Source organism: Sesamum indicum, linkage group LG9 (genome assembly GCF_026168435.1).
Source record: "Sesamum indicum cultivar Baizhima isolate 11 linkage group LG9, ASM2616843v1, whole genome shotgun sequence".
NCBI classification, from domain to species: domain Eukaryota; kingdom Viridiplantae; phylum Streptophyta; class Magnoliopsida; order Lamiales; family Pedaliaceae; genus Sesamum; species Sesamum indicum.
In genome coordinates this window covers 25,009,201-25,025,358 of record NC_142665.1, presented here as the reverse complement: position 1 = coordinate 25,025,358, position 16,158 = coordinate 25,009,201, and the positions used below count along the sequence as shown (strand labels likewise).

The 16,158-nt window shown below is 36.1% G+C and overlaps 3 protein-coding genes and 1 long non-coding RNA gene across 7 annotated transcripts; 2 read left to right on the top strand and 2 right to left on the bottom strand.

Moving 5' to 3' along the window:
- Window positions 1–69: 69 nt before the first annotated feature.
- LOC105177209 (mitochondrial outer membrane protein porin of 34 kDa) lies at window positions 70–3,178 on the bottom strand. Its single transcript, XM_011100268.3, has 6 exons — window positions 2,997–3,178; window positions 2,819–2,886; window positions 1,353–1,463; window positions 1,058–1,144; window positions 774–982; window positions 70–605 (listed from the first exon to the last, which is right to left on the bottom strand). The coding sequence occupies exons 1-6, from the start codon at window positions 3,043–3,045 to the stop codon at window positions 299–301; spliced, it is 831 nt and encodes a 276-aa protein (XP_011098570.1). The 5' UTR covers window positions 3,046–3,178; the 3' UTR covers window positions 70–298.
- A 1,711-nt stretch (window positions 3,179–4,889) lies between these two features.
- On the bottom strand, window positions 4,890–8,321 carry PIN8 (Auxin efflux carrier family protein). 4 transcript variants are annotated; one of them, XM_011100271.2, is made up of 7 exons: window positions 7,811–8,321; window positions 6,366–6,546; window positions 5,849–5,934; window positions 5,604–5,761; window positions 5,430–5,506; window positions 5,281–5,353; window positions 4,890–5,177 (listed from the first exon to the last, which is right to left on the bottom strand). In XM_011100271.2, exons 1-6 carry the CDS (start codon window positions 8,319–8,321, stop codon window positions 5,287–5,289), a joined length of 1,080 nt encoding a protein of 359 aa, XP_011098573.1. In that variant the 3' UTR covers window positions 4,890–5,177; window positions 5,281–5,286. The 4 variants fall into 4 exon arrangements, with proteins under 4 accessions (XP_011098573.1, XP_011098572.1, XP_088740708.1 ...); XM_011100270.2 differs by lacking the exon at window positions 4,890–5,177 and having other exon boundaries at window positions 5,213–5,353; XM_088884582.1 differs by lacking the exons at window positions 4,890–5,177; window positions 5,849–5,934 and having other exon boundaries at window positions 5,294–5,353.
- A 50-nt stretch (window positions 8,322–8,371) lies between these two features.
- On the top strand, window positions 8,372–9,364 carry LOC105177212 (uncharacterized). The gene is made up of 2 exons (XR_849035.3): window positions 8,372–8,478; window positions 8,981–9,364. It is a non-coding gene; the product is annotated as an uncharacterized LOC105177212 (long non-coding RNA).
- A 1,935-nt stretch (window positions 9,365–11,299) lies between these two features.
- LOC105177213 (putative pectate lyase P59) lies at window positions 11,300–13,333 on the top strand. Its single transcript, XM_011100273.3, has 4 exons — window positions 11,300–11,681; window positions 11,768–12,443; window positions 12,564–12,809; window positions 12,898–13,333. The coding sequence occupies exons 1-4, from the start codon at window positions 11,482–11,484 to the stop codon at window positions 13,123–13,125; spliced, it is 1,350 nt and encodes a 449-aa protein (XP_011098575.1). The 5' UTR covers window positions 11,300–11,481; the 3' UTR covers window positions 13,126–13,333.
- Window positions 13,334–16,158: the final 2,825 nt, after the last annotated feature.

Below are 16,158 nucleotides of genomic sequence, written 5' to 3'. Positions count from 1 at the left end.
TGTTGATAATGCTTAGTAGTGCATTAATGAGGAAAGGGAAAACTATAGCACAAATATTTTGCACACACCTTCACCAAGAAATGATAGAGGTCTTGATTGCAGAAAACATGAGGGTCAGAGCAAACAACAAAGGATATAAATTCACCTGATAAAATTTAAAAAGAGAACTCCAAAAAGTTCAGGCAACACCCTAGATTATTTCTATGATTACCAATAAGCCGCCAAAAGAACCAGCATCAAGCATGTCTTTGGATAAAATCCTCATTCAAACCATCCAACCACAAATCAGAATCACCACTTATGGCTTGAGAGCTAAGGCCACCCCAAACTTAGCACTCTTGTCGATAGACTTGGTGTCCACCTCAGTCGACACAGTGATGAGCGACTTCGGACGCCATTCATGTTGGATCAACGCACTAGCCTTGCCAAAGTTGTTTACTCGTGCTTTCACCATGGTCAATGGATCCAAGGAATGTTGAGTACCAACGGTGATGGTATTCTCATTACTTGAGAAGCTATGGGTCACCTCTGCACCAACAGCAGTGTTGGTCAATGGGTTAACTGTGTGATAGTATGAAGCGCTCAATGTGTCACCCTTGTCATTCCTGGAGCAAGAGGAAGTAGTCTGTTAACCCTACTAAACTACGGGTACACCAAAAAGATAAAAGAACTACAATCAATTTGATCATGCCAGAATGCGAGCGCTCAACCTCACATCCAACTGTTCTTGATAGATATAATAAAAAATATTAATCGGGCAACAGACCACTTACAATGTCAAAGCAGCAATCAGATCAGAGTTTGTGAAGCTGGCTCCAAAATTGCACTTGGTGATAGCTCCTTCCTTGGAGTCAAAAGACACATCACTCCCCACAGCAAGTTTGTTGCTTCCCAGAACAGCAGAGAAGTTCACAATAGGGTTAGCAGTCAACCCAACGCTTGAGCTTATTCCCGCATAGTCATGCAGGTATTGAAGTTCCAGCTACAATGGTCAACAAGAGAAAATTAGACAGGAGGTGTAAAATGTAATATATCAAAGTGGTAGACATTTTCTTACTTTGCCAGACCTTTGATCAGGAACTCTAAAGCTTAAGATAGTCTTCAGTCCAGGAGCAGGCTCGTCAACTGTTACAGTGGTCAGGAGCTGCCATTGGCTCCACAAATCAGTCAAAATTCATCCTCGGAAAATAAATCCAGTTTAGAATTATTCAACAACTTTTAAGAAAAACTTATGGAACACCATAGACAAGTCAAATTACTCTGAGCTACTTCTTGGCCCTACGAGAAGAAATTTTTTTAAACTAAAATATCACAAAACATAATCAATGAGATTCTACTGGCACAATGCATACATTGGAACTGGTGTCCACTTTGATATCAGTGGTGACATTCTTGTGCTTCAACTGAGTATTGACATCAGCCAAAAACAGGTCACCTTTCTTTATTCCTGTTGAAGTGAGAGTCTGCAGCAGGGGGAACAAGAGAGAAAAAATAAGAAAAAAAAATAAATTGTAAAAGTACAGAAAAGAAATCAAGATATCCAGAGATCACCATAAAGTATATTGCCAAATATAAAGAAAACAACAAGAACCCAAACAGCCACCAGAAAGTAACAAAAACCATGAATAATTATACTTGTCGAAAAGCTGATAAACATAGACTTCAGCCACAATTTCCTTTGGGGAGACTAAAGATGAATCAAAGAATTTGACATCACATGAGTATTATGAAAAAGGAATCAAATAGAAACAACTGATTGAAAAACATTTCCTCTAACTATTTATTATTTTTCCTCAAAACCAAGCACAAGGTATATTTTCCTCACAGAATTCAAGATCCAGCAGATTACTAACATCATATAAAGTGGCACAACCAACTATAACCTATATGATGTGTTTTTCATGAAAGACACCTCTCCACAATTGCGTCCAAAGAGCATAAAAGTTACCAAATTGAAACCAAAAACATTTGAATATCATAGAGAAATCAACTTAGTTTACTAGATTCACCAAAGAGTTCACAAATGTGAGTAACATAAAGAAAGCAACGTAAAGGACCTCATATGCTACCCAACACACAGAACTTAAGAGTCTCAGAAATCAATCATGGAACACACATAGTTCAGACTTGGCATTTAATTCAAATTCAGAACCACCTGTCTTGGTTACCACACCTTCAAACATATTAGAGAAGGCATTACACCAAGTATAACACACAAACCAATTTTTCCATGAATAGTTTTTACTTCGGAACTGAATCCACAAAACACAACAAACAACTCAGGTTAAACTACTGGTGTTAAATTAACTACTTATCATAATACCAAATTGGCCAAAAGATTTACAGAAGCATGTCTACATATTACCAGATACTTATCAAAGGATGCATGCCCGTTAAAAGCTGCACAATTACCACACGAACTCGATTCTACATAATATAGACCAATAATAATGACAAACGAACAAATAGATTGTCCTCTCACGCATTAAATGCATAGTACACCATAAGGCCGTACATAGATCAAAGTATTTAGAAGTATCTCTACAAACACAGTTTAGCAACAGCATAAATTTAAAATGCACATAAGAGAAAACACATAACATTCACCAACTCCCACTTCCTCCATAAACCCAAAATAAACCTATTGAAAGAAGAAAACAGTAAAGTTTCTACATGAAGTGAAGAAATAACTAGTTAAAACAGTATATCCAAGTATTAGCCAGCTAAATCGGATAACTCATTAGAATCTCAAACATAAATCACAGCTCCAGCCAAAAACAAGAATCAGATCCGTAAAAAAACCACAAAAGTCACTTACAACTCCAGTGGGAGAGTATGTGGTGATTGTGAACTTGTGGTCGCTCTGGTAATCCCTGTACAGAAGATCTAATTCCAGCAAAAGAAACAGAATTACATCAAAACAAACAAAAATGCAAACCAAAAAGTAAATGAACCGTATCAGATATTTTGATAGAAAACCAGTGAAAACAAAACACCTCGAGCTCTTTTGCCAATATCGGAGTAGAGACCCGGACCCTTGCCCATGATTTCGTAACCTAAAATTGAGAAACAGAAGCTCCGGAGAGAAATATGAGAGAGAAAGAGAGAGAAATGTAGAGAGAGAATATATTCGTACAATTGCCTTAGTAGCAACGTGATATAAAGAGTGGTGGCCAAGCCCTAATTCATTTTTGAAGGGCGTGTATGCATGTATGTGTTCTTCACAGAATCTCATCTGTTGATGGGGTCGGGTTGGGGCACCCCTTTCTTAGACACCGTTGATTTAATTCATGGAGTGTGGAATAGAGGGGTATTTGGGGGATTAAATAACACGTGGCAGTGGAATGTTTGGGTGCTGGTTTGTTGACAACTCAAAATCAAAATCGAATTTGAGGGTTTAATTGAAATTTTTCTTCGCTGTATTGTTCCTCAAGAAAACCTTACGTAATCCTATCCATAAATAAAACCTTACCTAATATTGCGTTTGAAATATTCATAAATTTCAATGAAAAAAGAAGGCCAAATACATTGAATCAAGGATAATAAACTTTGGACTTCCTTTGGGCTATGGGTCCGATTTTTCGACTTTTAAGTTCAGTATTCAATTTCTTTTGAGTAATATATTGGTACTCGATATAAATTTAAAATCAAAAATAGTATTCAAATATTATTTTTCTTAAGAAACATAGAAACAATAAAAAATATTCTTTGTAATAATTTTATATTTATAAATTATAATTTATATGCATGATGTGACTTTATATTTTTAAAATATTATATAAAAATTACTATCAAATTATGATATCAATTTATCAATGTTAAAAAATAGTATAATATCACAATTAATGTATAAAATGATCCAATTTATAATATGAATAACTTGATAAGCAAATTAACAAACTCATATATTATTTTCTCTCTTACTTTAGATCAAAAATAATTCAATTTAAACGCCCTACCCATATTTTGGGCTTCGAGACTAATTAAATTTTAGTTTGATTGCTTTCTTCAAACGTATTGGCTATAGTGCCGATAATGAAGCCAAGTACAATGATCAAGAGCTCATGTATTATGGTTTGGTCATTCGTAGAAATAAGTTTGAAATAAATATACATATTAGAAATGTTATGATTATTTCTGATAAGAAAAAATAGTTATTTTGATGTTTGTTCTGTTTCCTTTTTCAAACTGTAACGTACAAATATTTATTTGAAAAATGAATTTATTTTTTAGTGTTGCAAATGACTGAAGATGAAAATAGATATAAAAGTATGAATAAGAAACAAAAATAAAAAGGAGAGAAAGACCCATTGCGATTCAGCTAATAATGGAAACCCCAAACGCGACTTCAGCTGAGAGCTAAAAGCTCGAGTAACAAATTTATGAAACTGGATATTCTGGAACTGACGAGAGGAAATTCCTTTCAATTCGGTGCTCTGCAATTCGTGAAGATTCTCATCTCTCTCTGGATTGGAGTGAGAGACTTCGAGAGGAAATTACTTATTGATTCTGTGATCTCCTACTGGTTTACTCGATATGCTGCAATTTTTTGTTTCCTCCTTTAGTTGATGTAAAGAAATTCTACATTATTATCAGGCTTGTTTTTCTGGATCCCCCTATGGTTCTGCTTTAGCATAAACATATAGCTATAGGTGGTACAAGTACAAATGCAAAAGGTTGTTTGTTTGCTCTTCAGCATTTGTTTACTCCTATAGTCATTTATTGTTTCTGAAAAAGCAGAGCTTGTTCTTGACCTGAAATGAATGATTTTTAACATTTATTAGACAGAATATATTGCATAATTGGTGTGTTTCATACAGATAAAAACAGAAAACAGGTTTGAAGATTTTGTTTGTGTATATTCAGAGTCAGGTGTTTGAATCTACCCTTACAAGCTCAATGACAGAAAGAATATCACTTCGAATAATGAACAAGATTATGTCAATGTTTCTCCATTTTGGTTGTCTATAATACAAGTGCAGTAACCACTTCGCTGGTAAAGAGAACAGCAAATTGACCGCATTGATAATGCTCCAGGAAAGCTTAGAGCAACAGGGTCCTTTGTCAATCACTTCCAGGTTTATCTCCTTTCCTATTCCTTCCTTTGCTTTCTATCAGCTCCTTATTAGATAAGTACTGCTGTGTGCATAGTTGTTGGTTGCTAATCAACTTTAAAGCTATGTTACAACAATCAACCAAAATAGTATTAATACCAATGACAACATTGAGCTGCTGTTTGTAATATATCTCCTGAATAATTGTCCGAGTTGCCAGCAATACCTTGTCTTACAAACCCAGCAGGAAGTAGTATGCTAATCCAATTGGAACTGCTATGAGCAAACCAAATATAACCCTACAGACAGGAAAGGAGAGTTTTTAATATATATATAGTTCTATGAGACATTACTGTTACTGAAAGTATCAAGTACCCTGTACTAAGTACATCTGGATGTAGATTATACTCCTTGGCAAATACAAATGGAACAATCCCTTGAGGCAGAGCTGCCTGCATCACATTTAACAATGGCCTTACATTAGTGTAATGTGAAGTAACCAATAATTCTTAAATATTGCTCTAGGAAAAGGGATTGCCACTTATGCACCTGCACAATTGCCACTTTTAGTAATGTTCCTCTTAGTCCAAGGGCGACTGAGGGCACAGCCATGAGGAATGGTCCTGCTAGAAACTTCATGGCCATAGCTAATACTGCTTTTCGAGTACCACATGCTATCACTCTGGCTTGTGATGCCATGAAGAGGCCTACCAAACAAGAATGAAGTGGTTGAAGAAATTTCTGTTCTCATTTATATAAAACGCTTCTAATGTTAGTGCAACTTTAAATTGTACCTAAGCTGAACATAGCCATTCCAAGTCCTCCATCTGATAATAGTGATACTGAATTTTGAATTACTTTAGGCAATTTTACTCCCCACCTGCCAACCATTTCAGAGTCATGATGTGAAACTTAGAATTTATCCATGATGTTCGGTGAAGGAATTTCTTTTACTGTAACGTCCAGAATTTTACTATAAAATTAATCTCCCTATTGAGGGCCTGCAATGATAACTAGTCTGTAGGTTAATTGGCCTAGTTTTTCACAATCAGCAAGGTGCTTAACCTGTGGATTAGTTCAAAACTTCCCCTTTTAGGTGATGTATCCATCTATTTTCACAATCACTTAGGAATGTAATTATCTTGTGAAGCATGACTACCTAGTTTATGGACATGCTTGACATATCCAATCTGGTATTGTCATCAATGTCGTATGGCCCTTTTCCCACACTAAGCCAAGTTACTAATTGATGACCCCCACTTATTAAGTGGTTCGTCCAATGCTATATATAAGGTATAGAGCTCGTATTACCTGAAGTGTATGCTTGCCCATATAAGCCCTGCCAAGGTGGCATGAGTATTGGGATTTCTGATGAGCTTTTTTCCTACTGTCAATAGAATGATTCTTATGTTTCTTTTCATCTGATTTTTGAATCTTCCACCTTCCTTGTCTCCATCTATTCTTTCTGGTCCTTGTGGGCCCTCCAGTTCTCCTACACAAGGACAGTTCATACTTTTCAAATATGAAAATTGAAGGAAAGATAATGGAAACCTTTATTTGTTCACTTTGTATCATAAATTCTTTAGCTTCAGACTTTGACATTGAGAAGGGGAAAGATAATTCCTCATTCTTTCCCTCGAGCTCATTGTCGAAGCTGTAATCTTATGCAAACGAACAAATTTCATGTGTATTGTGGTAGTTATGCTAGGACCTTTTGCTCCCCTACTAAGCGATCTTAGTGGATGTAGTATCACAACATATCAACTAGCAACACCTATATATAACTACAACGTCATAAGGAGTGGCATTACCAACCTGTAAAGAGAGGTTAATAATTCTGGACTCTCTCCTATAAAAGACAGTCCATTCTGGGAGGTAAATAGTGCCTTACCCTATTCCCTCACGAACTCAGGAATAGGGAAGGCGAGAGAGCTTGACTGCAGTTCTAGTCCAGTAGGTTTTTAAATCCTTGATTTAATTGATAAACATTATTGTAAGTGATAATCAGGATCAGCTTCTTCAAACCTGAGGAGGAACGTCACTCTCTGAAATGTATGGTATAAAACCTGTAATTCTCAGTAAGGCTTCTGTAATTGATTATATCCTAATTGAAAATGTTGCTTTGGTGAAGAAAAGAATGCAAGAGAACCCACCCACCAGTATAGCTGACAGTTTCTAGGAAGGGTTTTTCATTCATTGGCAATATGGCTGATCAGTTTCGTGAAGGAGGTTATTCTGTTCAATACATTATTTGGGCTGCTTGATGAAATGATTTTGTTGATTCAGTAATTGCTTATCTGATTAGAGTATGCTATGAAGAAACTCCATGATGCTTCACTACTTCTTTTATCCGGAGTTATATCCATTTCATTTTATGCTGGTTCATCCTCATGTTTTCAGATTATTCTGTTTGCTGTTAATTGATTAATATTTCCAAGATTTCTGAGCTTAAAATTAGACTTTTTATATCCGAAATCTAAACTGAAAAATATGCCCTAAAGACAGATACATAGTAATGGTATAGGTCTGGTTGTTGGGGTCTCAATATGTGTGTGAATAGTGGTAACATTGGGGAAGCAAAACTCAGTTTAGTAGGGCCCAACAATAGCAATATCTTATAGTGAATAAATTATAAAAATGTGCTCGACAGTCGACATTTTACTCTCTTGACTACGAACCTTGAAAGAAGGAACATGTCATAGAAGCTAGACGAGTATCAAAATCAGACCTTCATCTGAAGATAACTCTGTACATACCTGTTACTTCTGAAGGTGATGTCATATTGATGGATTCCTCTGTGGCATCAATCTCAAAAAGAATTAATAGCAGGTTGTACCAAATTAGACTTTGTAACACAACTATCTGAGCCAGGAGTATTGCCGCTTCTTCCCCATACATAGCCCTTATTAGTGGGATTCCTAAAATTAATGTATTCGGCAATGTTGACAAAGAAAGACCTGTGATGACCCAACTCAGGTTTCCTCTGGATCTTAATTTGGCAATTACTGCCAGAACGATGAGAGCAAGAAGCTTTTGGAGGAAATCAGCAGATACAAGTTTCAGGTTCATTCTGTAAGGATTGTTTGATGAGATCACCTGGAAGGATAAAAGGGGAATTGAAAAATTTGCAACAAATTTATTGATGCCGGCGCATTGATCTGGTGTAAAAAGCTTCCACCATTTTATGGACAGATATGCTGCAATCATGGCAACATACAGGGGGATAATTGCAATGATAACATGGTAGACATCAGCTAGGGTTATCATGGCTCTTATGTGGTTGGGAGTGATAATTTGTTGTCTTTCATATTTTTCAGATGTCTGCGATGAGGCTTTATATGCTTGTTTGATTGGGTGCCTGATTATTGAAGGAAAAGGTGGCAGATTACCTCTTTCCAGAGAATCTTCCTCAGCTATTTTTCATGTACATCTTCTGGACAAGTTTCTTGCTGGATATTACTTTCTCATTCTGATCGCTAATCATTAGAGCTTATGTGAAATTTGATCTAATTGATGAACAGTTTACTGATATCAACCTGATTCAAAAAGTTGATTCCAGTTTTCTTCTTGTGGTTGTTTCCCTTTTGCCTTATTGGTTTAAAGCATATAGACCTAGATCATAGGCTTAGATGTGAGAATACCATAAAGGAAAAGAAATTCTTGTTTGGTGAATGTTATCCTTGGTTTAACTTTTCGTTTATAATCGTATTAGCTAATAATTTCTCATGAGCAACATGTTGAATTGTGTTTAATGGTTATTTTCAGAGTGAATTTTTTTCTTCTTGTTCTTTATATTCTCCTATAGTTTGTTTTTATTGGCTAACTACTTAGATGCTTATGATTTCCTTGGATTAATGTAATCTGTTATTGTTCACCTATATATAGGTTATTCGTTAATCCACAAGTTGGATGAAAATTTGTGGCAGGTTTTTTGAGGTGGGAGGAATAAAGAAGTGCATTGCAAGGGAAGTAAGTGAGATCTTGAGTAATAACTACAGTGAAGAAAGCATTTTTGCTATATATGTTAAAAGTGTGAGAATAAGTGTTGTGGAGAACTGCTGTCTAAAGTTTGAAATTATTGCCAGAAAAGTCTTTGCATTTCTTCCTCAAGCTCCCCCTCTCTTTTCTTTTTCTTTTTCCTGTAAAAGAATTATTAAAACTCTTAAAACTTAGAGTTTGGTCATATGTTGAAGTTGAACTGCTACCCCAAGCCCCAGGGGGTTGGGTTCAGCCTGGGGTTTTGGAATTTGAATCTCTTTGGTGACATCGGCCTAGGTAGCAACCTCTGGTTGTGGGCCATTCCTATGAAATTCTACTCGTGTTAGAAATGGGATATGCATTTTCTTTTTCTTTAAAGATTTGAACATAGTACGGCTTTGCTGTAATTATTCATAAAGTATCGACATATTATATAAATATGCATGTTAACACACACACACACACATATGTATATATATGCACGTATGTATTTTACAGCAGATTCGTGGAGATATCAGATAAAGTGTGCTTCCGAAGAAAAAAAAAGAGTACTGATTTTATTAAATTATGCAACTAAAATTAAACACCAGAGTGGAAAGCATTACATTCTATATTGAAAATGAAGAACCTCTATGTACATATATAATAGATATACATATAAAGAATTTAGAGGAGATGATATGATTTAATATATAAGGACAAATAATAATACTAGTAGTAGTGCAGTATACATTCTGGTGCGTTGTAAGAATGAGTATATGTGGCACATAATGTGTGCACAATTAAATTAAATTAATTATTATTTAAGTAAAATATTAATTAGATAAATAAAAAAATTATTAAAAAATAAAAATTAGCAGACCATAAAATTGAATACACCAAAAGAGTATTTTCAATTATGTAAAGGTATAAATAGTAGAAGAAAGGAATAATCCCACTTCAATTTACACGTACCATAAATTGGAACCGCTCTCCCTCTCGCTCTCTTTCTCTTACCCATTTGCATGTCTCACCATCACGTTGATTCCACTTCTAATCATCCTTAATCCCCTAACCCTAACAATTTATGAGCACAAATTAGTAGGAGATTTATTTTTCTGCGCTAAATGCAATTGACACAGGACAAATTTAGCCGGTTTAGTTAATTTTTGGCCCAATATAATATTTACGTTTTTTAAAAATCTCAATCCAAGCCCAATATGACAATTGTTAAAGTACCAGCATTTTGTTGTCCAATTAATTTGGGGCAACTTTTACGATTTTTAATAGAAAAAAAATATTATTTTAGTCTGCTAAGTATGTTTAATTTTAATTTTAGTCTGATAATATGTCCATTTTTGTTTAGGTTTAATAACTTACGAAATTGCTTACTTTTAATCCTCTGGCAAAATTTAGGACAATTTTACCCCTATGCAACTTTTGAAAGACAGTTTTAGTTCATATACACTTATAGGGGTAAAATTGTCCGAAAATCTACCAGAGGACTAAAAGTAAGCAATTTCGTAAGTTACTAGATCTTAACAAAAATGAACATAATTATCGGATTAAAATTAAAATTAGATATACTTACCAAACTAAAATAATACTTTTCCCTTTTTAATATTGATATTCATGTAACTTATAAAGTCACCATGCTGATAAAAAATCAAAACTTGACCTATTGCAAACATGAGATATATAATATCAAACATGTAAAATCACTAGTTTACGTAAATTAACAACAATTAAAATAGCGTCATAATTGTTTGGAAGAGAAAAACGTGATAAAACAACAATTATCAGCTATATGAATTCTAACGACTCTTATCTGTAAATTAGTGATAAAGGTAAATATTTATCTATAATCTATTTAATATCTTGCATTAATTTGACTTAATCGTATAAATCCACAACTTATTCCTTTTTTATTATATTAGTTAAATACGAGCATATACTTAGGAAAGATATAGAAAATATTGATTGAACTGTATAAAGACTTTATATACAAAATGTTTTACAATTATATATCTATTTAAATAATAATAAAAAAATTACAAATTCTATATTTTTAGGGGAAATATTTAGAATAAAAATTGTATGTATATATATATATATATTTGGATTTGTTTGTGGGTAGCGATTTAAGCGGCGGATGATTCTGAAGAGAGTTGTTGTAGTAACAAAGGAGTCGGAGATGTAGCACAGGAAAGCAGCGGCTACCCACATTCTTCGCGCAAACAATTGTTATATATAAAGGGCATTCCTGCAACATCCAAAAGCACTCGAGGCAGTTTGATCTTCTGCAGCTGCTTCTTTCTTGGGAGCCCTTTTAATAGTCATATAATCGTGGTCCGGTCTGGAAAGTTTTGCTAATAAAAGTTGGAACCCCAACAACCTGCGGGGTTTCACTTCCAGACCGTCGGCATTCACCCCCAAAAACAATAAAGAAATAAACACAACAAAAGAAACGATGAATACAGCTCATATATGTTTGTCGGTTCTCTTCTTGTTTGCATTTGCTTCTACTCTTCCCGGTGCTGTCCGAGCACACATTGCAGAATTCGACGAGGTATGGCAGAGGCGAGCAGAGGAGGCCTGGAACCGAACACTCGAATCCTACGAGCCAGCTCCTGCCAAGATAGTTAGTCACCTCAATCTCAATGTTCACAGGTACTGTTTGGTACTAATAATTAATTACTTGATGGGTTTTATTTCCTGTTATAGGCGTTTGTTTTAATTTAATTATTACTCTACAGGGCCTTGAAGGAAGTAAAAGAAGAGGAATTGAGCTTGAATAGTACGAGGAGGCAGCTAAGCCATGGGTACGACGGCCCATGCAGGGTCACGAATCCAATCGACAGGTGCTGGAGATGCCAGGCCAATTGGGCTCAAAACAGGTTTAGGCTGGCGGACTGCGTGTTGGGCTTCGGCTACAAGGCCAAGGGAGGAAAGAACGGTAAAATCTACGTTGTCACCGACCCATCAGACAATGATATGGTCAATCCAAAGCCAGGAACCCTCCGCCATGCAGTGATACAAAAGGAGCCATTGTGGATCATATTCCAACGTGACATGCTCATCAGACTCTCGCAAGAATTGATCGTCCAGAGTGACAAGACCATCGACGGGCGTGGTGCGAGAGTCCTTATTGCAAATGGCGCAGGCATTACCCTCCAATTTGTGAAGAATGTGATCATCCATGGCATTAAGATTTATAACATTAGTCCAGGGCAAGGTGGTATGATCAGGGATGCTGTAGACCACTATGGGCTCAGGACCAGGAGTGATGGGGATGGGATATCGATCTTCGGTTCTCAGGATATCTGGATTGATCACGTCTCTATGCTGAACTGCGCAGATGGTCTCATTGACGTTATCATGGGATCGACTGGAGTCACCGTCTCAAATAGCCACTTCACAGATCACAATGAGGTGATCACGTCTGATACAAAATTTCTCAAAACAGACTGCTGCAGCATATATATATACATATATTTACTTTGATGCATGTTGTGATGATGATGTAATTGGATGTGTGGAATTATGGTGCAGGCGATGCTTTTTGGTGCGAGCGATAGCCACACACAGGACGTAAAAATGCAAGTCACAGTTGCTTTCAACCACTTTGGGAAGAGGATGGTGCAGAGAATGCCAAGGGCACGATACGGCTACATCCACGTTGTTAACAATGACTACACTCACTGGAATATGTATGCAGTTGGTGGGAGCAAGAACCCCATTATTATTAGCCAAGGGAATAGATACATTGCTCCTCCAACTAATCCTTATGCCAAGGAGGTATGACTAGTGTGTGTTTGCATTAGAACATGACCTCAGTAACTTGACATAATTAATGAATGTTTTCAAAATTTGATGAATTGTGAAGGTGACAAAGAGGGAGTACTCGCCAGAATCGGTATGGAAGTCGTGGGTGTGGAGATCAGAGGGAGATATATTCCAAGGAGGTGCATTCTTTGTTCAATCAGGTGATCCAACATACACTAGCAAGCATCCTGAGAAGTATGACCTGATTCAGGCCGCCCCGGCTCAGAATGTTGCTGAGATCACAAAATTTGCGGGCGCACTTGGCTGCAAAGTAGGAGTACCGTGTTAGAACTACTGTAGAATACATCAGTCAACATATACAATGCTGATTTATTCGTAGATTACCGGCTTTTAGTCACTATGATCTTGTGAGTGACGTCTGGTGGCTGTGGGCAAGAAGAGGGAAACACACTACTATTGCTACTGCATAATTAATATGTATACAATAATATTTTTATTAATTAATTTTGGTAAGGAAATATATATTACGTACAGTTGATGAGATTATATTTATATTTATATATACATATTTATAATGAAGAAATATGAAACAAAGCTGCAGGCATCTTGTAATCCTTTGTTTTTGCCTTCCTTTCACTACAAATTACGCAATCCCATTAGTTGATGAGTAGCTGTACTTAGAAGTAGCAGTCTTGAAAATAATATAGTAAATTTTTGCCATCTTCTTCTATATATTTATACTGATTATGATGATCAATTAATTAATTTGTGGTTATAATATATGTAGGTATGGATAAAAGAAGCCAATATGAGAATGATCAGATAATGGCTGATACATTAATTAATGTTTCATAATCGTCCATCAGATGGGACTGCTAATTAAATTATAAGGAGTAATGCATATCTAATCTTTGTCAAAGTAAATTCAACAAATTAAGAGTGCTGTACGCAACTGTATATTTGATGGAGTCCTTGGTGGGATTATCCACTCTCATCTCTTCTCCAATCATCTTGATAAGTTCGAATATCCCATTCAAATCTAGTTTGAACTTCATATCGAAAGACGAAGACGGGAATAATAATTTTAATGTTTGATATTAATTTCATAATTATAATTTTTTTTTGATAAATTAGTTAGTAATATAATTTAAATCTTAGTTTGATATCTAATAATATTTTTAGATTCTATTTAAAGTTAAATAAATGAACATTGATTGTCTTTATTCAAAAGATTCATTTATGTTTTTAAATAAACTTAGGTAGTAAAATAACGTAATTTTATTTTTGTATTAAATATACTTTTTGATATTATACTTGTTAATTGCTTTAAATTTAATTTTAGATCAGTTAATATTTTTTATTTATCTTTTTAGAAATACAATACTCTCTTGCCTTGCTACAGTAAATTAGTAAATTATATTTTTAAATACAAAACTACTTTAAGTTATACTTTTTCTAATTTTAATAAATGTTTATACCAATTAACAATTAAAGGATAGTAAAGAAGAAAGAAATCCTACTTTGAAATAATAAAAGTTCTTTTAATGTTAAAAGTTTACAATAATTTGTACAAGTTGAGATCATTTTTGTATATAAGCTTCTAATCTATCTTATTTATATTATAAAAAAATAATATAATATTTCAATTATTCAAAGTGTAATTTTATATAGAGGTTTGACCAAAAAAATAAAATAAAATAAAATAATATAAGTTCCTGCAGTACGAGCAATAGAGTGAGTCACTCGATTACCTGTTCTACGCACTAGAGAAAAAGAGTGAGAAAAACTAGATACGAGAAATTTGATATCCCGAACAACGCGACCAATAACAAAAAGATCCCCACTATTGGATTGTAACTTGTGAATAAGAGAGACGCAATCCCCTTCAAAGATGACAGAGCGCCAGCCCATACGAAGAGCAAGAGAAACGGCTTCCCGAGTTGCTAAAGCTTCAGCCAATTCTGGGAAAACAGGCTGGACGAAGCGAAATGCAGCCCAGACAACACACTGACCAGAGTCTGATTGAGCTACAACACCGCATCCACCCTCCATACCATCCCTAAACACTGCCCCATCAAAATTAATCTTCACCCACCCAACATCTGGAGGCCTCCAACAGCTACGCACTATGCATCCCACACAACTTTACCCCTCGAGGAGTGCGCTGAGATTCTACCAAGAAACGAGAGACCCCAGTCATAACATCCAAAGGGTCCTTATGTATATTCTGCATTAACACCTCATTCCTATGCTTCCACAAGCCCCAACAAAGACAAAACTCTTCCCCCGAAAGGACTTCCATACCTGCCTAAAACCAATCTCAACGTCCCCGAAAATAAGACCCGCAACACTCCAACGAATTTGAGCAAGTGCCCAACATTGGTGGACAAAGTGACATTAGATCAACACATGAATAAATCCTCATCACTCGCAAAACAAAGGGGCACCCTCCCGAAAGAACTTCCAACCCATTTAATCAAATTAGAAGAAGTAGTTAGAGCATTCTTACAAGCTTTCCACGTGAAAAGCCGAACCTTTGGAGGAACTGTTGCAGTCCAAATGAAGCTCCATGAAGGCACCACAACAGAGTGCGATGCAGTCCCCTGCAGGGAGTAGGCTAGGTGATAGGCGCTACGCATTGAGAAGCGACCATATCTAAAATAATGCCACACAGCTAGGTCCGGCTAAGTTGTCCGCCCAAGAGGGATGGCCATGTTCTCAACAAGCTCGCGGTTCCACATTCCCACTTCATCAATCAAATCCGCCACAAGAAGATACAAAGTGTTACTATCTGTCGGAGTAATCGGCCTAAAGGAGAATGGACGGGGAATTCAAGGGATTGCCAAACATGAATAGATGAGCCTGACCCCAGCTGCCAACAAAACCAGCTACTATTAAGGGCCTGGCAAATAAGAGACTTCTCCAGGTGAGAGAAGGCCGAGAAGAGATGGGAGCTTCTAGGAAAGAAGTGTTCAGGGAGTACCAGGCCTTAAGGAGACGATCGAGAAAGCTGTTTGGGTTTGTGAAGATTCTCCGATACTGTTTATAAGCATGGCTTGATTAAAAGCCCTTAACTCACGGAAGCCCAAATCACCTACGGAGGCCCGAGCACATAACTTGGACCACGCGAGCCAATGCACCTTTTTTTTGTCCTTGATTGTGCGACCAAAAATCAATGCATAAAGAAAGTATCCCGAATAACAGACTCTGAAATTCTGAACACCCCTATCACATATGTCGGGATCGACTGGAGAACGGCTTTGATCAAAATCCCTTTCCCAGCCTGAGAGAACATATTCTCGTTCCACCCACTAATCATATTCCACACCTTATCTCGTAAGGAATTAAAGACCGCCCTCTG